This window comes from Lepidochelys kempii, chromosome 3 (genome assembly GCF_965140285.1).
Source record: "Lepidochelys kempii isolate rLepKem1 chromosome 3, rLepKem1.hap1, whole genome shotgun sequence".
Taxonomy (NCBI): domain Eukaryota; kingdom Metazoa; phylum Chordata; order Testudines; family Cheloniidae; genus Lepidochelys; species Lepidochelys kempii.
In genome coordinates, this window is record NC_136382.1 from 157092762 (window position 1) to 157116495 (window position 23734).

The window sequence follows — 23734 nt, forward strand, 5'->3', positions numbered from 1 at the left end:
CACCAGTGCCTTATATAACGGTACTAAAACCTCCTTATCCCTACTGGAAATACCTCTCCCGATGCATCCCAAGACGACATTAGCTTTTTTCACAGCCATATCACATTGGCAGCTCATAGTCATCCTATGATCAACCAATACTCCAAGGTCCTTTTCCTCCTCCGTTACTTCTAGTTGATGCGTCCCTAGCTTATAACTAAAATTCTTGTTATTAATCCCTAAATGCATGACCTTACACTTCTCACTATTAAATTTCATCCTATTCCTATTACTCCAGTTTACAAGGTCATCCAGATCCTCCTGTAGGGTATCCCTGTCCTTCTCTAAATTAGCAATACCTCCCAGCTTTGTATCATCTGCAAACTTTATTAGCACACTCCCACTTTTTGTGCCCAGGTCAGTAATAAAAAGATTAAATAAGATTGGTCCCAAAACTGATCCTTGAGGAACTCCACTGGTAACCTCCCTCCAACTTGACAGTTCACCTTTCAGTAGGACCCGTTGTAGTCTCCCCTTTAACCAATTCCCTATCCACCTTTCAATTTTCCTATTGATGCCCATCTTATCCAATTTAACTAATAATTCCCCATGTGGCACAGTATCAAACGCCTTACTAAAATCTAAGTAAATTAGATCCACTGCGTTTCCTTTATCTAAAAAATCTGTTACTCTCTCAAAGAAGGAGATCAGGTTGGTTTGGCGACTGTTTGGAGACTACACCCCATGACAAGGACCACAAATCCCTGGAGTATTGGGGTGCAAGAGTTACTCTTTTGCTACTTCACAATTTCAAATTGCTAACTTTCTGTTGATTCTGGCAAAATACAGTCACGTTAATTAAATTAAGTTTAGCTCTTTCATCGAACATCTACCACAACAGCACAAAGAACAGTTCCAAGCCTCCATTGCAGAAGGGTGGCTCTTGACTAGAACAACCCTGCAGGCTTCTCTGGATGTGGCTGATATGAAAGCTTATTCCATTGTTATGGCTGTTATGCAGGGTATCAAGACGTCAGTCCCTTTCAGTGGTTCCTTTCATGGTCAGTGACACCATGTATAATTCGGTGAATACTTTGAAGCTCTCCAGGGTGATCCTTTGTTTGCTGGATTTATATATATAAATAGATATATATATATAAGCCTGTAAACAAAAAGAGGCTTAATCTATCTCAGGTGGCGCAAAGATAATCTCCTTCTCAATTCTCCACTTTCCATAGAACTTTGGAGCACCTAGGGAAGAAAAAAACGCGTTTCAAAGGGGAGAATCTTCAACTGCTACAGCAAACTCGACTCAGCAGCTAATGACGGCCAAATGTACCTTTTGACTCCTTGGTCAAGGGCCACAATATGCTGATTTCAGACCTTTGTTGCACCATCTTACACCAGGCAACTTTCCTCCTTTTGGGAATGGTCTCTCCCATTTTCACGCCTTAGAAGAGCAGATTACCTCTGACAGATGGGTCTTGGAGGTTATAACTTTGGGAAACTCCATTCAGTTCCACTCCATGGCTCTTTCCTCATCCCTCTTCAGGTACCTCTCTGAAAGCAAGAGGCTCTGTCCCGTCTCTGTGTAGGAGCAGTAGAACCAGTTCCCACTCCACACAAGGGGAGAAGGCATTATTCTAAGTACTTCTTAATTCCCAAAAAGAAGAATGGATGGAGACCAATTCTAGATCTATGGATGCTGAATACCTTGGAGTCAAGATGGCGACATTCTCAGTCATCATCCCATCTCTGGATCCCGGGGACTGCTTCGTGATCCTCAGCCTTCAGGATTCATATTTTCATATCACAATACACCCTTCTCACAAGAATTTCTGCACTTCATGGTGGGGCAGGACCATTACAAATATCAGGTCCTTCCCTTCAGGATAGGCACTACTCCCAGGGTATTCACAAAACTCATGGCAGTGGTGGCTTTAAAACTTCTCAGTGGGGAGTAATAGACTTCCCTTCCCTTGCTGATTGGTTTCTTAAGGGATGTTCCTTCACCATCAGACTGGCATTCAGTACTATGATTCTGTTAAACAGTTGGTTTCCAGCTCACCTTCATGAAATCCTCCTTCCCACTGATTCAGAGGTTAGAGTTTATAGGGACCATGCTGGACATCTCCACAGCCAGAGTTTATTGCTAGACAATAGATTCCTTACACTGTCACATCTGATGATGTCTGCAACTTCTCGGGCATGTGGCAGCATGTACTTTTGGCACACTTCATGACTGATCCTCTATATGCTGTCTTTTTCAAAGATGGTTTCTCTTTGACCACATCCATACTTTTAACCCAGAGTTACTTCGGATTTTCATATCAATTCATCTCCCAGTATTCTACCCCAAGCCTCGCTGGTCAAAACACGAAGTGATCCTTCATAACTTTTATGTCAGGAGAGCATTGGTTTAATTATCTGGACAGGACTAGACTTTTTTGATCCTCCCTAGGGTTGTTTGTTTCTGTTGTGAACAAAACTATAGGGGTTGCTGTGACTACCCAGAGGCTTTCTAAGTGGGGGTTTCTGTTTACATACTCACCTCTTGTGTGGATGCTAACATATCCTGCCCCCCAAAGTCATCGTTCATTCTACAAGATCGTACTCCACATCTGTAGCCCTGCTGGAGGGCGCGTCTATTACAGAAATTTGCAAGACTGCTACATGGCCTTTGATTCACACATACTTGTCACACTATGCCTTGCTTGATGCATCCCAAGCAGATGCTGTCTTTGGCTCTATAGTCCTATAGACAGTCTTAGACCGAGCTCCAAAGAACCTCCTTCCTTTAAAGGGTGCAGCTAGGGAGTGACCTCAAGTGGAACACCCATAGGGACACTACTTGAAGAAAAAGAGGTTACGTAGCTTGTTCGGTAACTGAAGTTCTCCAACCTGTGTGTCCCTACAGGTGTTCCACTACCCACCCTCTTTCTCCTCTGCTTCGGATTCTCATCTTGGGGCTTTGCAGTGCAGAAGGAACTGAGGGCATTTAATCTGCGTGGCCCTGTATATCCTTGGTACAGGACAGGAGAATGTGTAGGATGTTTGCACGAGCCAAATGACCACTGCTACTGAAAATCTCTAATTGAAGGCGCATGCAGTATGTGTACACCTCAAGTGGCATGCCCATAAGGGGACACATCTCGAAGAATTCCAGTGACTACACAAGGTAGAAACCTGTCCTTTTGGCAAAATTCCATTTAGTTGAAAATGTTCCAACCAGCTCTACTTAGGTTCTTAAGTTTCTAATCACTTATTAAAATGATACTTAGGCTTCTAAGTCACGTAGGCACTTCTGAAAATTTTATCCTACATCTCTTCAGATGTGGCAGAGCTGCTTTAGTCTGAGAAGAATCTCATAAATAGAATTGTTATTAGAACAGTGTGTGGCCAATATTGTAATTTGCTTAGAATGTTTTTAAAATGCTTAGAATGAAAGCTGCTAATGTCTCATTAATAAGATATAGAGAACTATTAGTGTTTCTCATAGACTTTAATTGCAGGAAGTTCAGATGATTTATTTTTAAAATGATCCAATAATTAGTGTTTTCATCTAATTCTGTAAAAATAGAATTTAAAGTAATTAATAAGTATTTCAGAGTTATAAGCAATTCATGGTGTGGCACTTATTTCCTTAGGGAAATATTACTATGTAGGGAATATTCATCATAATTTGACCATTACTTTGGATGCGGGAACAATCTGTTTGACTCCTTCAGATACATTATTGCATGGTAGCAGACTGGCTAAATTTCCTTTTCTGTGTTACCTTCCCAAACATTTTCACAAACCCACAAAATAGCTTGGGTTTCCAAAATTTTCTTCTTGTTTTGAGAAATGAATTTTTAATTTAAAATATGTATAAACACAATCTGTGCTTCAGAACCCTGAAGGAGCTGAAAAAGCGGATAACAATTTTTGTCAAACTGACTGCTTTTTCTTGTTGATTAACTCCCTTAAGCCTATATTAAGCCCCTTCTTCCCCACTTCCCAGGGACTTTCTCCTGCTTCAGGGTTTCCTCAAGACTGATAACACCTGGCAGAGAGCACACAGCTCTCTTATTGTTTAAGTGATATATGTACACACTTTCATCAATTTGGTCAACATCTAATATGTTTATCAAACCCATCCAACAGAAAATTAAATTAGTTTTAGCGATGAGAAAGATCACACACTGCAATCAATACATCTTAACTGTTTTCCACTCTGAGGCACGTAACTTGCTCTACTTTTACAATTGTTCATTACTATCCTTTAACACCAACAAGTTGCCTGTACTATAGTTGGTTGAGTCACTTGTCATTATATTTGGGACTTATTATATAGTGCTTTTCATCCAGGGATCTCAAGCTATTTGCAAATATAAGCATTGTACCAGTGTTACAAATGAGACATGCTGAGACACAGGAGTTAAATTGTCTAAGGACTCATAGCACGCCAGTGGCAGAGTCACAGACAGAAACCGGAATCTCCAGACTCCCAATCTTGCATTCTCGCCTCTTTTTTTTTTTTGAGTCCGAAGTTTTCCATTTTGTATCAAGGACATATGAGCTTGAAAGCACTTTTCCACTTTGGTTGTTTTACTTTTTCACAAATTGCTCTTTTCACTGTAATTAGGTGAGTGGTAGGTTATTTTTTAAAAAAAGGCTTTCTTTTATTGTGCAATAGAAGTGGCTGAGTCACCCTAATGGATGGTCACCAGGCTGTTGTAATTGTCACAATTTGAAACTGACATAAATCAGTCCATCACAGTGTGTTCAAGTTTGTCTGGGATTTCCCATTTTCAGACTCATTTTCTGTCTTCACTTCTAGCCATTCTTGGGGATGAGAGTGAAGCATGCTGTCGTGTTGACCCTTCTGGCTGAGGGCATGACTTGGTACGTTCTAGAGCTCTTCAATGCCATGCTAGTATTGACCGTTCAGTCACTCACATGATACATGAGGCACTTTCCCTTTTCTGCTAGGGAATTTTTGCCCTGCAATGCTCCAGACCCTGCTGGATCACATTAAAACCTGCATTTTGATTCCCACATACCAGTGCAATACACTATTGGGTTCACAACTCATTTTAAAAAAGATTATTTTTAGGCAAAAAAGGTATTTGTATATGATATCCAGATCAGCAAAGAGTGGCTATTTGAGAAGTTCTGATTATCGATTCCACCTCTTTAATTAGGGACAATAGCAGAGAGCTATTGTGTAAAAAATGACTGACCTTCAATAAGAAAACAGTTGAGAGAAGTTCACTGTTTTCTAATGAAGTTGTGTGTTAAGAAATTAGTCAATGAAAATTTATATCTGTTGTTAATAGACTAACAGACTTGCTTCCCTTCCTCCCTCCGCCTCGAGTGGAAAGTCATAATATCAAAATCTTTCTTCTAGGCTTTGCTGGAGATGGTGTTTGGCGCAAAGGTGATTATAACAGGTGATGGGTTCATCCCCGGAGAAAGAAGTGTCATCATCATGAACCACCGGACACGAATGGACTGGATGTTCCTATGGAATTGCCTGCTGCGATACAGCTACCTCAGACTAGAAAAAATCTGTCTCAAATCCAGTCTCAAAAGCGTTCCAGGATTTGGTAGGTCATCTACAGTTTTAATGGATAAAAGAGAATTAGTAATAAAATACAATATTTCGCTTTTCTAATACCACCCTAACCTCCTCTTAGCTTCTACTTCAAATTTAAGATCAGCGTTTTCCCACTCTGTACAGCTGCACTTGTCAGGCTTCTTGTTTCATTAACTAGCATGTGCTACCAAAAGAGTGAGTGTGTGTGTTGTTGTGGTGGTGGTGGTGGTGTTGTTGTGTGTGGTTTTTTTGTTTTTAAAGCTTCTTGTGGACAGGTCAGAAAACAGTGTTCTTTGTAATAGCTGTAGTTTTAAATTCAGGTGACAGAAATACACTGTACAGTATATTAAATAGCTTAGTTTTGTCCTTTTGTTTGAAATTGTTACAGTGACGTAGGCCAGAAACTGGTTTGGGCTGAAGATACTGAACAGATAATTTTTTTGGCTGATTTGAAATAATTTTTCATGCAAGTCGTTTCAGAATAAATATGCAGATTTATCTGAACTAAACATGTCTTTTTGCATTTTATTAATTTTTATTAGATTTGTTTGACATCTCTCACAAAATTACTTTGTACAGGATATGTATCAGCTTTCTGAAGTCCAAAGGGTAACCTAATTTGTGATTCCCTTTTATCAGTCCATGTACTTGAACAGATAATTTTTGGCAGTAGTACATATAATTCTGGGAATAGTGAGTGATTTGCTGAGCAGTAGGGGGAGCTCTCATATTGTGCCACACCAAAATTACTTAAAAAAAAAAACACGGTTTAAATAAAATTGTGACTGTGTAAGCGATGTTTTCGACCAATATATATAAATTCTGTGGTAGAGTAAATAGTTGTTTATTCTTTTAAGTTACAATAAGTCAGGATATAGTAGATGCATCTTGTACTCTTGTATTGCATTACAAAAGATTTTGAATTTTTTTCATAATTTGAAAAATGATTTGGAAGTAAATTAGAATGGGCATATTTTTATCTTCAAGTGACAGCTGTACTTGTTTGTTTGCTTCTATGATATTTTCCAAAGGAATTTTAGGACATGGTCCATGTGTACAGTAGGCATGCGGATCCAAAGGATATTCTCCCAGTTAAGTACTGTATATTTTTATAACATTCAGGGTTTGACAGAATTAGAATTCTCTAAACATACATTTGAAGAACAGATCCTGAGATTGGAGGTTATCCATGCCTTCCAGTCATGTTTGTCAGTGAACAAAAAGGCTAAGAGGTTATTAGGAGGCTCTGAAGGTAGCTTTTCAGTCCAGTCTTCAGTGTACAATAATTCCACACATCTAAATGTCCCTTCCAAAACACATAGCAGTCTCTTGTGTATGTCCGTTATAATTTCAGGAACAGTAATTTATTTTTAAATGACATGGAGCTAACACCATATTGATCAAAGCAGGAGATTTCAGTTAGACTGCATCCTTACCTTACACCATAGTTGTGATGGTCTTAATTCAGTGCATGATCTGACTTTAATATAACACTGTAGCAGAATAGAAGGTTAAAAGACTCTGCATAGGATTACAAGGCTCCCATGCTGAGCCAGCCTAAATTCAAATGCTTGAACACTTCAAAAAAGATGCAGAATATTGTGACATACCCCTGGGGTAGAACCTGAAACTGTGGGACCTCTGAGTCCCCTTAAACTCTTCGTCCTGGGCGCGCTCTCATAATGCTGTGCTAGTGATAAGCGGCAAACCCCTCTAGATGCTGTGATCAGTCAGCCATCAACATGTGGAGGCACACATCTACCTAACTTGCATGAATGCTTTCTAAGCCACTCATGATTTATACACGGAGAGACTCCAGCCAAGTTCCCAAGCCCCCGCCCCCCTTGCATCCCTGTGATGTACCATCTTACACTGCTCAAGACCTTCTCTTGAACAGTGCAAGCTCATTAATTAGTTTGCCACTTTGTCAAAGGAAAGTGGACATGCACCGGCCTTCGTAATCTGAGCAGATTCCCCATACGCTCTCTAGACAAACTTAGTGGTAAGGATAAAACATTACAATAAGTTTATTAACTACAGAAGGATAGATTTTAAGTGTTAGACATAGAGGTCAAAGTTGGTTACATAAGAAATAAAAATAGAAATGCAGTCTAAACTTTCACAGACCAAGCAAGATTTGAATCAAACAGCTTTTCTCACCCGACTGGATGTTCCGGGCAGTTTACAGTTCTTAAAATGCAGGCTGAATTCCCTTCTCAGCCCGGGACCAGTCTCCCCAGTTCGAGATCTTGTCTTCCAGGCAATCTTCCAGGTGTTGAGATGGGGGAGGAGAGAGACCAAGTGGTGATATAATTGACCCTCATTTACACTTTCTCTGCAGGTGCTAGAAAGATCCTTGTTGTGATGTGGGGGTTAGGTAGCCCCCATTGTGTAGTGCCTTCTCTGTGGAATCTCTGGGAGAGTAGATTCTTCTTGATGAGCCATCAACACATGTCTGGCTGGTCCTGATGTATATCTGTCTTGTCAGTGTTAGTTGCCCCTTTGTTGCCAATGAAAGGCTAGCTGTGGGCGTTTTCCACTTACCACATATTTCAGAAACAAACATATAGCAATATTTCATAACCTCACATACAATGATAGTATGTACAATTCAACAGGATATTAATGTTCAACAGATCAAGACTTCTTAAATGATACCTCACAAGGCATGCACTGTACAAAACATATAATCATATCACAGTGGTGAATATAGGGTTTCCAGGGTGCTATTTTGAGATACAGAGTGTCACGAATACTTACTGCTGACACATGCAAGCAAGTGGATTTTGTTCCTTCCAATCCTTATCTAAGGGGGCAGAGAGAACTAATAGCTGACATAGAGGAGGTTCTGCAGGGAAAGCTGAGGAACGGCCAAGTTTGGGAAGAGCTTTATTTAAAGTGTGCAATTTTAAGTTTAAAGCCAAACTCTTGGAAAAGGGAAGTTTGGACAATTCTGTGGGTAAAGCGGGTTGGTTTGTTCAAAGCAGGACAGGCACTGCACCTCTTTCAAAATAGTTGCCTCCTCTCCTTTGTTAGCCTGTGAGAATTCTCCCTCATTCCTGCCCATTTTACACGTAACTAGTTACTGTTGCATATTTTGTAAGATATATGGAAAGGAAATTCATACAGCAAAAACTGTGTGTTTAATGAGTTCAGGATACAGCAGGATGCACTCCACGCAACCAAAACCTTAAAAGTCGGGAAATGAGAATTAAGTCTCAGACACCCTTTGCCACCTTCACGTTGCCTACAGTTGTGGAGGTCAGTAACACTCAGCACTCAATAAGGTATTCACTTTCATCTAAAACAGATAACAGAGCGATACATACCCCAGCTTAATCAAACTCTTGTTCTTAAAGCAAAATCTTAACTTTCTTCTTACTCTGTTATACCAAGAAATTTCCTGACGTGAGCTGCAGAAGAACTAATGTTCTTTGTGTACATTAATCTAGAGAAGAGCCACATGGAGTATCTTCAAAGTAGGCTTGATGAATTATTAGAATATGAGCTAATGAATAGACCCCAAAATAGAAGGGATATACTTCTGGCCCTGTGTTTAGAGACCGACTAGTAAATCGAATGCACGGCTAAAAAGGCAGTGCTAATAGTAGGGTATTAGTTTTGTGTCACAATGGAGTTCATTTACAACAGTTCGGCTGGTTGGAGCTGTACTTGCTACTTGCTGTGAGATGCTTTAAATTAGCATGCAAGAAAATGCTGTGCAGAATCTGGGAAGGAGTGAATGAAAAGTGAGATCCATGAATCCAGCAAAGATATGCACATGGAGACTTTCTATAGGAACTTGACTGAAACACAGTGCAGCAGCAAAAGCTGGTGATGGTTAAATACAGAAGAGTAGGGATTGTTAGACATCAGTGGGAGCAGTTTATGCTTCATGTCAATCCTGTGCTTTGCTTTTCAGTGCAGATTTTTAAATCCATGTCAGGACTGCAAATGTATATTCAGTAGATCTTGTGATAAATATCAGTAGGAAATTGTGGCCAAGGAGTGTAATTATACATTCAGCCAGGCAGTGTAGAAAATCTCATATTTTACTCCCATGGCCCTACCATGTGATATGAAAGGCTTTTAATTGGTACTAATAGCTGAAGAAAAGTCTTCTGCAGTTCTGTTTTAAAAAGCCTTTGCCCATTTTGTAAGCCTTTAGCATTTAACCAAATCTTTTAAAGGTCACAAGGAAAGACCATTTAGAAATCCATGCAATGCCTCATCAGTGCCTTGCAGATGTCATTGCCCCCGTTTGTTAGTCGTCAAAGTATAATATTTCAAGCCAGAAATTATTTAGAATTCTGAAATTAAAATAAATTCTTCTCTCCTAGTACCTTTCAGTTTAATCTTTTCAGATGAATACCTTTACATGAACTAATTGTACTTGATTAAAAATAAACAAATACAGAGCATTTGATACATTTACAAAAGGCAATTGTTTTCATTCTTAGGCAGCTACATGGTGATCAGTACTTTAAGTATTTCATTCAGAATTGTGTACAGCATGGGGTTATGTGTAACACATTCATCTGAGTATCTCTGAGTACTTCATAAACATTAAGCCTCGCAACATCCTGGTGCTAAGTACCATCCCAATTTTAGAGTGGGAAAATAAATTTGAGAGGTTAAGAATATTACCCAAATCTGATAAATTAGGGGCAGACCTAAGGCTTGAACCCAGGAGTGCTGATTCGTAGTCCCCATCTTTAGCTAATGCACTGTTTGTGCTTGGGGTTTTATTTGTATTTGGAGGCTTAATATGCAGAGGAATGTATGTTTGGAGGTGAGCAGAGTTAAAATATCTGCAACATGATTTAACGACTGCATACTGCACATATAAGGACTTTCTATTTAAGAAATTTATATACTTACTTTGCTGGTAGATGATGCCTCATTAGGAGTTTTTGGGTCACTTTTTATAGATGTTTACAAATTATTAATTTACAGTACTTTAATATACAAAAAAACCTTTGAATTGATTATATGCGAGTTGTTTCTTTTTTAATGAATTGTCTTTTTGTTCCCGGAGACTATATCTCTGGTTTAATAATGCATGCAATAAAGTTTCCAAAATGCTATATTAAATTTCAGTAATCTCAATTTCAGAAATATTACTGCAGCATTTCTCTACTACTTGCCAAAGGCATGGTCCCCAGGAATCACTATTCACTCTGTTGTTCAGCTGTTGCTGCAGTTTCTTATATCAGTGGTTCTCAACCAGAGGTCCGGGGCCTCCTGGGGGGGCCGTGAGCAGATTTCAGGGGGTCCGCCAAGCACGGCCAGTGTTAGACTCACTGGGGCCCAGGGCAGAAAGCTGAAGCCACACCACACAGGGCTGAAGTCCGGGGCACCAATACCTGAGGCCAAAGCCGAACTTAGCTTCACGGGGGCCCCTGTGGCATGGGGCCCTGCTTGCTACCCACTAATGCTGGTCCCGGCTTTTATACGCAGAAAACCAGTTGTTGTGGCACAGGTGGCCCGTGGAGCTTTTTTATAGCATGTTGTGCAGGGGGGCTCAGGGGGAAAAAAAAAAAAAAGGTTGAGAACCCATGTCTCAGATGACATCATCAAAAACTACTCTGGCACGTTTTGCAATCGCAGTTCTCTAGGAGGGTTTCTAACAGCACTGGCAGTTTCTTGCATATTAAAATCAAATAGAATTTCCCTAACTCTCCTCTGAATGTGCATATACAAACCTCTGTTCTCACCTCGCTTTTTAGCAAAGATTTAATAGCAGATTCAATGATAAAGTGCTGGGTGGGCGTCTCGTATTACTAAAACTTGATTACTTTCTCAAAATATACTGCAGAATGCATACTAAAATTCACTTACTACTTAGTAAAGTGTTGTAAATAATTGGCAGTAAACTGTAATATCAAACAAATGGACAAAGAATGATTTCAAGTATTGTCTGTCTTTTTTTATTCACTTAACTTGCCGGTTCTCAAAACTCCTGACGTTCAGAATGCGTCTCCCATTCACAAATATGAATCAGTGAGGTTCTGCTGGAAGCAGAATGTGTATTTTAACCATCAGTGATTTTCATAGGGTTATAATAGTGGATGAAGGGACTGCAATGATACCTGGATTTTAGGGGAGCATTTGGTACAGTATCTCAAGCCTTAATCGAAAAAATAAATTAAAATTGGCTTTAATCTGAGCACAGTTATATGAATTGAAAAGTGGCTGAAGGACCATAATCCAAGTATATGTCAGTGAGTAAAACGAGGTATCCAGTCGCAGCTGCCTGGATGCGTATTGGGCCTTGTTTCAGTTTGTCTTTGTTAATGAGGTAGAAAAGATTAAATAGTACATTGATTAAATTCACAGATGATAGGAAAGAGGATGGTGCTGCAAACATCATTGATGAATTTAAGAGAAATGAGGAGTAGTGTCCACTATGGGCAGTTATTTGCAAATCCTAATTGCTATATTCAGCACTCAGGTACTACTATGTTGACTTCTAAAATGGTCTTCCATACAAAGATCTCAAAGCATTTTACAAACATTAAGGACTCCATGTTTCCAAACACCCCAGTGAGATAGGTGTGTGTCTATCTATAAATAGATAGACACACACACACACCATTTTAAAGATGTGTAAACTCATGTATGGGAAGGTCAAATGATTTGCTCAAGGTAACACAGCAAATCTAGCAGAACTAAGACTAAATTTTTTCCCCAGACTCCCTTTCCTTTACCTCTTGACTATGCTTCCACTTCATTGACCAAACCTTTGGCTCAGTTACATAATCGGAGTAAGGGACCTGTTAGCTCCCTGTTCCTAAGTATGGTGGTTCTGTAGTGGCCTGAACACGATGATGATTGGTCTTGCAGAATGGAAAGAAAGGACTCAATGCCTGCTCTATGGGACCAAGGTGCAGTCACAGGACATAGATTGCTTGTAAATTGTATCCTCATCTCCCACCCATTAGTCATCCCTTTTCCGCAGAAACCCTTTCTCCCTCTTTCCTCATAAAAGGGCTGTAGAAGTAAATATAGACCCATGACTCCAGTAATATCTGAGGAGCAATTGAAAGGGGTGATTCAGGGTGCAGGGTCATGGACTCTTCTCTGATGAGTTTTTTTTTTTTAAACCCATTTTTGTGGATTCACTAAACAAACCAATCCTCACTTATTTTTAATTTCTCTATTGCAGAGGAATATGCCTGTAAGGAATAGAATTTTTATGTAGAGTGGGAAAAACACAGGAGTTACTTCGTTTCTAGTTTAAAAAACCCAAAATTTACTGTATGTGTGTGCACATGTGTGTAAAATGCAACTCTCAAGATAATGCTGTCAAGGTAATTTTAAATATATATATTGGAAACAAGGGTGAAAATAGCATTTTACATTCAACTCTGGTGAAAAGGGCCAGGCAATGTGTAGCAAGATTGTGCTGGTGTTCAGAAACACAACTATTATGAGATTGAGTATCTACTGTACCACTAGGCAACTGGAAGTGATATGAACACTCCTGAGTCATGCATTTCCTCTCTCAACTAATTGCTGAGTGATAATTCATTAAAGGAATGGACCAAATCAAATGACAACTGTTCAATTCATTATATACCTATTAACTAAGCATTAGAGATGAACATGGTAAAAACATTACTATGAGAGGATACTCTGTATCACAAAGATTGGTACAAGAAGAATTTCTTAATTAATGTTTTACATGCGTCAAATTAGAAAAATAATTTAAGAATTGCAATGTTTTAAAATGTGATTTGATTATGGTACTTAGAGCTGACACTAACTAGAGGAAACAGTTAAATATCTCAATTGAAGTGGCTTTTCAAATCTATTTATAACGTTCCTTTACTAATCAGAACTTGTACAAATCAGAATTAAATACAGTGCAACTCTGTGTTCCCATCTCAAAAACCACGTGATAACATTTTTTCACTATAACATTCTCCTCTTTGGCAGAGCTTGTAAATAGGAAGTATAAATGCTGCTGAGTGTTACTTTTAAATCAAGGAGATCCACAGTTGTGCCCCATTTATAACTGTCAGTACAATGAAACAAATTACATAAATAACTGTTAATGAACCACTGCTATAATCAATATTTTGTGTACACAGAAATCAGGCATGTGCAAGTGACTTCTACCGATCTTTGTGCCTATGTGGTGGTGGTACATCAGAGGCACGGATTAGAATCAGGCTCCATTGGGCTAGTCTTGAACAAACTTATACTTACTGCCCTAAAGCGTTTCTGATTTGAAACAAGAATCAACAAGTGTGTCTGACAAACAATAGAAGGGAAAGGAAGAGAGAGAATGGCTGACAGTGATAAGATCCCACAGCTACATATGTTAGTTCTCTGCACAACTTGGTAAGTCAGAATCACTGATTTATGGGGGAAACGTTTTTGAATTTAGTATCCGATATCCCAGCGGCCCAAAACTGAGTGCCTGCTGGTTTGCTGGGTTTCTTATTGACCTCATGGCTTTTGAGGGGTTTGAAAGAAGAGAGTGTAGTGGCTGTATGGGTTCATTCTGTGAAGACTTTCAATGTGTAAGGGACAGCTTGGAAGAAAGTATGGAGACATGCAAGAGCGAATTGGACAGCCAGTTCAAGATTGGCATAATTGACAGAATGGAGGAGGAAGGTGTGAAGTATGATTAGAAAAAAGCAAATAGTTTGGATGAGGCAGAGTTGTGAAGAGCCTTAAATGTGAGCTTAACTTGTATTTGGTGTGGTGGAAAACAGATTCTGGAGAAAGGTGTGGGGGTGACAGACCAGGAAAACGAACTTAGTGGCTGTGTTTGCCCCCTCCTCCAGTCTGCACTAATCTGGGGGTTGGAGAGGCCAGAGAGGTTGGCAGTAACCAAGATGTGAGATTATGAGGTCTTGGACAAGAATTCTAGCTATAGGGACAGGATTCAGTTTTGCTTTAGAAAAATATGGAGAAAAGAGATGCCAGGACTTGAGCAAAACTTGGATCTCTGGCTTGCTGGAGAGAGTCAAGTCAGATGATACCCTGGATGTGGGTTTGAGGGTTAATGTTAACAGTGCCAGAGAATAGGCAGAATAGAGAGGATTTAGGAAGATGTATACTATTTTGTGTATCACATTTTAAAATTTAAGGTGGTGTATCATGTTATAGTAATTCCTATAGGAAAACCACAACTTTGAATTTCCTGCCATATTTTCTGGTTAAATATCAACAATAAATGTTGCAATAGGGGAGGCTTTGGCATTTAAATTTTTTTAAAAAATCTGTTTTTGAGACACTGTCTTAAAAATGTTCAGTGAACTTCAAAGAATGACTGGCTGTTTTTTACCAAACTTCTCCCTCTCTGTGCTCCCTTCTCTCCTCCCACCTCCTCCCCCCCCCACAAAAAATGAAATGTTTGGATTAAGAACAAACATGAGAAATTTCATCCTGAAGTATGTTTTGTCCCTGTCTCCCTCCACCCATTGAAAATAATGTTTTTTTGGGGGAAAGGGGGCTTTGAAATTAAAATGTTTCCTCAGTCGTAACTATAGAATTGTTAATGTAATAATGTTGTGTGACTGCTGGAGAGTTATGTATGCTAAAGTTGTTTTATCCTCACCCCAAGTCCCCAGAGCAAATTACTGCCTATATGCAATATATTTCTCCAATTCAATAGTAGCATTTCCTCTCCCTTGCATGTATGATCATGTGACGGACTACAGTATGTAGTCAAGCCACAATAAAACCAAGATAGGTGTGAAAAATAGACTGTGAGCATATGTGTGCTACTTACTCTAGCAAAAAACAAAGGTTAAATGTCTTTAATCAGAATTACCCTGGAATTGAAACCAGTGTCTATCTTTTGAGTCACAAAAAAAGGTTGATTGAAAAGGTCATTGTGCCCAGCTGCTGCATGTTTCTACAATGCTAACCACATAGCAAGCTTTAGCGAGAGTTATATAATCTATGTTAGTGAATGCTTTTGAGTACATCTGTGAGTTAACATTAGTTATCAGAAATGTCAGGTATTACAGTCATAGTATTTGTTTTGGCAAAGAAATGGAATTGCATTATTTGGTTTGGACTAACTTCCCTGTTTATTTGTGTTCCATATTTTCCCGTTTATCTTTCCCGTGAACTTACAAACCCAAGGGCAAGCTTTTGCTTTCCAGTAAAAATAAACATTGATTTCTTTCAGACTAGCAAAATTCCTGATGGCCAGGAGTCCCAGACAACCAAAAACATAGTCCATACAAGAAAAATTTAATTACTGCCTATTAGACAGTATGTTGAGCTGAGCTTTACAGGTGACTGAACAGCATGCCTCACCTCACACTGCAGATGAGAAGGTGCTTCCTACTTGTTTATTTTTAAATACCACTTATAAGCAGCAGTTATCAGTTGACACATTAATGAATTCCTCCCATAGATCTGCCCATCCTATTTCACCCCAAAATACATGATGTACGTGTTCTTCCAATGGTGCAATGTGGGCCCGTTTGCCTTCATGTGACGGAGACAAGAAAACCAAGATGGCACATTTTCACCTTACTTTTTTTACTGTAACCTTACCGTTAGTTTCCTGTCTCCCCTGTAAACTCTGTACTTTTAAACTCCAGGCAGAGGTCTAAAACCCTCCCAGATCTGCAGGATGTTTTGAGTTTCAGGCGCAGCTAGTACCATCCACATAACTTCTAGGGCCTAAGCTGCCTGGAGGAAATGGTGGGGAAGGTTTAGTGGCAAGTTTTCTCCTGTCTCTTTCCAGCAGCAGGTGGGACCAGAGATAAGTCTCTCCTAGTGGGCTGTTGTCAGCACACTACCAGCAGGTCTCCAAGTGAGCACTTTCTTTGCCTCTCGTTTTCCTCAGGCTCTGTAGCTGTGAGAAATCTTGTTCTGAATAACTCAGACCAGACAAGCTAGTTTCAAGACTCTGTTACCAACCAATATAATAATTTCATAAATTGTAGTTTTGTATGAGTTAATTTAGTGGTGGTAGTAGCAGGATATTAAATGTATGAAGTGTATTGGCTGAAATAATTACACAAAAGTGAAAACTACCAGAAGCAAAAGAGCAACATTTTTCTTTCATTAAGGTGCCTCTTTCCACCTTGTCCCACTTGCCTGTTACTTCCTCAAAGTTCTGCAAAGGGTATTCGTTTTACGTATATTCCCAGTTTTGCTTCTGTGGGGTTTGTGTGTGGTTGGTTTCTAGAACTTGGGAGAAATTTGAAACTTTCCCTTTCTTAGTAGGGTGGACCTGTAACAGGCAAGACACAACTTGCAACTTCTTACCCTGTAGTCCTCCTCCTCCTCCTTTTGTTGTCACATTGTGTCAAAGTTGATGTTAATCACTGTGTTGACCAGTGACAAAAAAGTAATTATGCAAGTAATTTTGGGCAGCATTTTGAGGCGCAACACCAGTTAGCTTTTCCCTCTGGTGCACACTGAATGTCCAGTTTTGGCATCAGTTTCTTTGTTGTATAATATCATATACCAGCGGCTTTAAAAAGAGTGTGTTCGTTATTTTCCCCGTTTAATTAAGTACATCCTTGTAGTTTCAGTACACTCTTGTATACAAATTATGGAGTTCAGATGAGATGAGAACAACAAAATGGGATAGCTTTTAGCCTGTTTGGGAGAGAAAATAGGTTTTTGAAACTAGCACAAGGACTGTTTAAAAACTAAGCTCTGAATAGTTCATTTAAAATATTTATGGCACATTCTTACACTATAATAAAGGCCAGTGCTAAGAAGAAATTGTAAATAAAGCTACAACTTAATTTGGGCATGGTCATGTGATGGAGTATATTAAAAGAAAATTTTGTTTTAGTTTGTCCTTCTAATTATCACCCCAAAATGATCCTTCTAAACATTATATCCATATGACCAGGTCTCTGTTCTTAACTGCCATTGTTTTGGCACAATTTGTACTGATTGTAATATGTTGTTCACGTTCAATGTGGAAAGCTGACTGTGTTGGATCATATTAAAGAAGTTCTGTATTAAAATCACAAATGAGTTTGATTCCCCAGAGTTTAAATTCCAGGGTATTACTAATTAAGAGGTCTCTTGGTTTTTGGTACTGTTTCTCTCCCTCTATGTGTGAAACTTGCAAGCTGCTAATTGTGTTAGTACATTCTAAGACAGAGTCTGTTCTCAAAGCAATTCACAGAGAGAGAGACTCAAAGCAATACTCTAACAACAGAAACAGCACCCAAAGACTCCCCGCCCTTTTGTTGTATTAACCATTGTGATTAAAATAGAGATAGAGGATGCATGTGGATGGATGCTTGGTGTGGATAATAACTGAATGATCAGGGAGGTGCCAGCCTAAGAATCCAGTGTCCATCGGCTGAAGAAGGCGTCAAGTGGAAATAACCAGAGGACCCCCCGGAGGGCAGACTGGAATCCACCCAACAGCCTCAAGAATGGGAGAACCAAAGAACAAGATAACATCTTGGAGCCGTCAGGAATGTGCTATCTGCTGATTGAGTCAGCAACAGCATGATGAAGCAATTCCCATAGACTGGCATAGGAAGAAATTCCTATAAAAATAGACTCTAAAAAGTGAGAACTTTGGGGGTCTGATTCTGCAAACCAACTTCCAGGAGCATCAGATGAGCATCTGACAAGGCCCTGCTCCCTCCTCATGTCCAGGCCACCTGGCCAGTGGCTTGGCATGAGCAACTCTAAGGCTGGTAACTATGATAACAACCTTGCAGAACCTGTGTGTGTGGGTGTGTATGTGTGTGGGTGTGTGTTTGTATGAATGAATGTGTGAATAAATATGAGATTGAATGGAATGTTATAGCTATAACTAACTGCTTACTATGATTCTTTCTGTATTCACAATAAATGTGGTATTTTGCCTTTTTCCCTTTAATAAGATCCTGCTGGTTTTTATTTTATTGGTATAACAACTGCTTCCGTTTGAAAGCAGTTTCTTCTGTATATCCTGAGCCATGTCACTGAAAGTATAGCATGGACATTTAGGCTCTGTCTACGGTTAAAATACATACTGAACAATGTTCCCTCTAATTTTTGACAGGCCATGTGCGCAAAAAATTTCTTCTGTGCAAATGTTTGTGCGCGCGGTGTTTTGCCGTGTGCGTGGGGTTTAGGATCTGTGTGCTCACGCACACACACGCACAGCTTAGAGGGAACAGTGGTACTGATACAGCAGTGTCAGTCAGGGGTATGAAAAAACCCATGTCCCAACAGACATAGTTATGCCAACAAAAACCCCAGTGTAGAAGCAGATATGCTGATGCAAGAGTACTTCTGTCAGCTGTCGTTCAGGGAGGTGGAGTCCCCACACTGGCTGGGAAGTTCTTCCTGCCAGCGTTTGTTGCATCTACACTGGGAGGCTATGCCAGCATAGCTGTTCCATCATAGACTCTGTCGTGTAGACTAAGGCCTGGTCTACGTGGAAAAAAAATTAGGTCATCTTAACTATGTTGCTCAGAGGTGTGAAAAATCCACACTCCTGAGTGGAGTAATTAAGATTCTTCCATCAGCCTACCTACTACCTCTTGGGCAGGTGGATTACCTGTGACAATTGAAGAACCCCTCCCATCAGCATAGGCAGTATCTACACTGAAGCACATATTGTTGTGTAGTAAATCATGCCAAAAAGATGCACAAGTGGTTTGAAAGAGAATTGCATGTGGCCCCTAACTTGGAGATTATGTATGGTTATGTCAATTCCACTTGTTTAATATATCATCTTGATGTTAGGCATAAATCCTCACAACTGTATTGGGACTTGCATGTGCATGAGGAAAGCTATACCTCAAATTATGCTATAAAGTAGTGCAAAGGGAGTACTGCTTTATATTATGACCTATTAGTGATAAAATAATTTATTGGAAGTTGTATGCATCAGAAACCTTGTAGCACAAATTTCTTGTAATGTCATAAATATTTTCAGTATGACACCTATTTACAAATATTTGAAATCCACTTGTATATACTTTTTATTTAATTGAGAAAATGTTTTAAACAAAATATTATGCTCTTAAACTTTAAAACTTGCATTGTGCCATCATAACCACTTACATTTATATAGTGCCTATTCTTCCAAAGCACTTTACAAGCTGAAAGTGACATGGACTTTGCTGACCACTGAATAGCAATCACCTCTGGTTTAAGAATGTTATAGCAACTTTGCATAACAACTTCAGACAGAAAGTGAAAAATACAATATCCTATTGAATTTGAGTGGAAATATAGGTTGGCAGAACTTGGTTACCAGAGTTAGAAATTGTTTAGACACAAAGACTAGTGTCACTGTTGTGAACAGTGAATTGAGGTCTTTAATACCACATCCGCAGCATAGTGTCCCCTAACTCTGTTCTGGGGCTTGGGTTTAATAAAGGGAAGAGTTTTATCATATGGGTAATGAACACCTCTTCCAGCAGCACCAAAGTGCTTCTTGAAAGTCCACCCCTTCAAGTAAGGCCCCTATTACAATACAAGATGGCTTTTCTTACGAAATTCCATATAGCTGGAGGCACAGTTTTTCTTCAGTAGTTGGGAAATAAAAGTTTAACCTCATGGATGCAAGCAAATGAAAAACATACAATGAAATGTTACTAAATATATATATATTGTTAAACTTACTCTAGGTTGGGCAATGCAAGTTGCTGCCTTTATTTTCATTCAGAGGAAATGGGAAGATGACAAGAACCACTTCGAAAATATGCTGGATTATTTCTGTGACATTCATGAGCCACTGCAACTCCTCATCTTTCCTGAAGGAACTGATCTCACAGGTAAATTAATTGTTGTCTCCTCTTGGATGTAATTAGGTAGAAATTTGTATGTATTAAGGAAATAGTTCCAAAATGTAAAAAAAAGTAGCAAGTGACTATGGATTCTCATGAACAGTAAATGTTAATAGATAATCTAGTATACTAGTGTGACGTGTTGGATCACAGAAACCCCTTGGGACTGCTACCTCATGTGCTGAGACTACCTCTAAGCCCGTTTTCCTTGGCAGCTCAGGACTTGAGTATGCTGCCTGGTTGTGCCAGACATGCTAGCCTGCTACAAACACAGATCCAGGTCTGAACCACATCCCCCAGAAGCTGCAGGCTTAACTGAAAACAGCTTAAGAAGTGCTCCTGTCTCCAACATCCAGATATCCAATTCCCAATGGGATCCAAACCCCAAATAAATCCGTTTTACTCTGTATAAAGCTTATACAGGGTTGTCACGGTTCCTCCCCTACTCTGAACTCTAGGGTACAGATGTGGGGACCTGCATGAAAAACCTCCTAAGCTTATCTTTACCAGCTTAGGTCAAAACTTCCCCAAGGTACAAAATATTACACCTTGGACTGGCCGCTACCACCACCAAACTAATACTGGTTACTGGGGAAGAGCTGTTTGGACGCGTCCTTCCCCCCAAAATACTTCCCAAAACCTTGCACCCCACTTCCTGGACAAGGTTTGGTAAAAAGCCTCACCAATTTGCCTAGGTGACTACAGACCCAGACCCTTGGATCTTAAGAATAATGAACAATCCTCCCAACACTTGCACCCCCCCTTTCCTGGGAAATGTTGGATAAAAAGCCTCACCAATTTGCATAGGTGACCACAGACCCAAACCCTTGGATCTGAGAACAATGAAAAAGCATTCAGTGTTTTACAAGAAGACTTTTAATAAAAAATAGAAGTAAATAGAAATAAAGAAATCCCCCCTGTAAAATCAGGATGGTAGATATCTTACAGGGTAATTAGATTCAAAAACATAGAGAACCCCTCTAGGCAAAACCTTAAGTTACAAAAAAGATACACAGACAGAAGTAGTTATTCTATTCAGCACAATTCTTTTCTCAGCCATTTAAAGAAATCATAATCTAACACATACCTAGCTAGATTACTTACTAAAAGTTCTAAGACTCCATTCCTGGTCTATCCCCGGCCAAGACGACTACAGACAGACACAGACCCTTTGTTTCTCTCCCTCCTCCCAGCTTTTGAAAGTATCTTGTCTCCTCATTGGTCATTTTGGTCAGGTGCCAGCGAGGTTACCTTTAGCTTCTTAACCCTTTACAGGTGAGAGGAGCTTTCCCCTGGCCAGGAGGGATTTCAAAGGGGTTTACCCTTCCCTTTATATTTATGACAGGTAAACTCATAAATTCTTCGCCCTCTATAACACTGATAGAGAGAGGCACAGCTGTTTGCTCCCCCAGGTATTAATGCTTGCTCTGGGTTAATTAATAAGTAAAAAGTGATTTTATTAAATATAAAAAGTAGGATTTTAAGTGGTTCCAAGTAATAACAGACAGAACGAAGTAAGTTACCAAGCAAAATAAAATAAAAACACCCAAGTCTAAGCCTAATACAATAGGAAACTAAATGCAGTAAATCTCACCCTCGGAGATGTTCCAATAAGCTTCTTTTACAGACTAGACTTCCTCCTAGTCTGGGTCCAGCAATCACTCACACCCCTGTAGTTACTGTCCTTTGTTCCAGTTTCTTTCAGGCATCTCTTTGGGGTGGAGAGGCTATCTTCTGAGCCAGCTGAAGACAAAATGGAGGGGTTTCCCAGGGCCTTATACAGTCTTTCTTTTGTAGGTGGAAATCCCTTGTGTTTTCCTGTGCAGAATCACAGCTACAAGACAGAGTTTTGGAGTCACATGGGCAAGTCACATGTCCATGCCTGACTCAGTTCTTTACGGCCAATGCCATTGTTTACATGTTAGTTTGAACGTTCCCAGGAAAGCTCAGATGTGGATTGGCGTCTTTCAAGGTCCATTGTTAGCTAAGTACACCCAATTACTTGAATAACCCCTTCACACTATGTTGACCAAATCTGCCTTATGTGCTTCCTACAGCAAACACTTTAAATACAAGCATAGAGCCAATGCTCATAACTTTAGATATAAAAATGATACATGTAGACAAATAGGACGAATACATTTAGTAGAACATAACCTTTCCAAAGATATGTTACATGGCATATCTAGCATAAAACATATTCCAGTTATGTCATATTTGCACTCATAAGCACCAGTATGTTTCAAATTGGTACTATATATGACTTCACTCGGGGTTTAACCAGTATTTTCTACTTCAGATGAGTTTTTGGTAAACTTCTGTTAAAACTTTCAGTTCCATTTGGATGTATGATGCTTTGAATAGGATAGGTAGTTTTTTAAAGTCTGACAAGATTGTGCAACCAAGGGTAAGTCTTTTGGCCTATCTGTTCTTGAGTTTTCTCCACTGGTGGGGGTAATAATGCTTACCTCCTTTTCTAAAATGCTTTCAGACCTATGGAGAAAAAGTGCTAGATAAGTGCTTATTACATTACTTTTCTCTGCTTGGTGTTACAGGGAAAAACTGCCTCAGAATATTGGATATAGTTGTTCTTAGAGTTATACAAAAATTGTATAGCTATCTTTTTTTTGTAAAAGGCAAACTTTTTAAAAGCATTTCTCTAAATCAAGTGTTAACACATCTACTCCACTGAACTAATTTATATTGAATTAGAAGTTAGTATTTGTTGAACTGACTATATAGTATATAGTATTTGTTATTTGTTCAGTAAAAATAACCACCTTTTAAATATAACTAGTTTAGGAAGTCCTGTGGTAAGGTGCTAACCAATGTTGGATTGAAATGCTGATTATATTATAGCTCTTTTTATAAATTCTTTTTTTCCTAACACTTTCCCATTCTTTAGGTATGGCTTAGGCTGTGTCTACACTAGGGAGCTTACAGCGGTGCTGCTGTACCAATGCAGCTGGGCTGCTGTAAGCTCTATAGTGTAGACGCTCTATGCATAATCTACTCTAATCAACATAATTAATCCACTCCCAATGAGCAGCAGTAGTGCTATGTGGGCAGGAGTTCTCCTGCCCACATAGCACTGTACGCACTAACGCTTATGCTGGTGTAATTTATGTTGCTCAGGTGGTGGAATATTCATACCCCTGAGCAACATAAATTTTGCTGACATTAGTGATAATGTAGACATAACCGTAGTAGTTGCTTTTGGTAGCAGAGTCATGAGGATTTGACTAAACTGGTCTTTCACCAATGAGCATGTGATTTAAGAGCTTTGCTCTAGATTCTACTCCAGCCACATACTCTGATTGGATTTTATTTTGAAGCCAGGTCGGAAAATGTTTTGCTTGATTTATCAGTATCTAAAGTGTATTGCTAATTTTTCTCCCACTCCCCATATCCCCAGTGAGTTTATAGATGTTTC

General features: G+C 39.4%; 1 protein-coding gene across 10 annotated transcripts in view; it reads left to right on the forward strand.

The window, feature by feature from the left end:
* Positions 1 to 23734, forward strand: part of LCLAT1 (lysocardiolipin acyltransferase 1) — a 205385-nt gene that overhangs the window by 88984 nt on the left and 92667 nt on the right. For 5 of the 10 annotated variants that reach the window (XM_073338649.2, XM_073338646.2, XM_073338651.2 and 2 more), the window contains 2 exons: positions 5372 to 5570; positions 20143 to 20289. In XM_073338649.2, coding sequence (XP_073194750.2) covers positions 5372 to 5570; positions 20143 to 20289 — 346 coding nt within the window. Of the gene's footprint in view, positions 1 to 4801; positions 4867 to 5371; positions 5571 to 13656; positions 13910 to 15713; positions 15865 to 20142; positions 20290 to 23734 lie in introns of those variants that run through there. The other 5 variants (XM_073338653.2, XM_073338652.2, XM_073338654.2 and 2 more) reach the window with 5 other exon arrangements.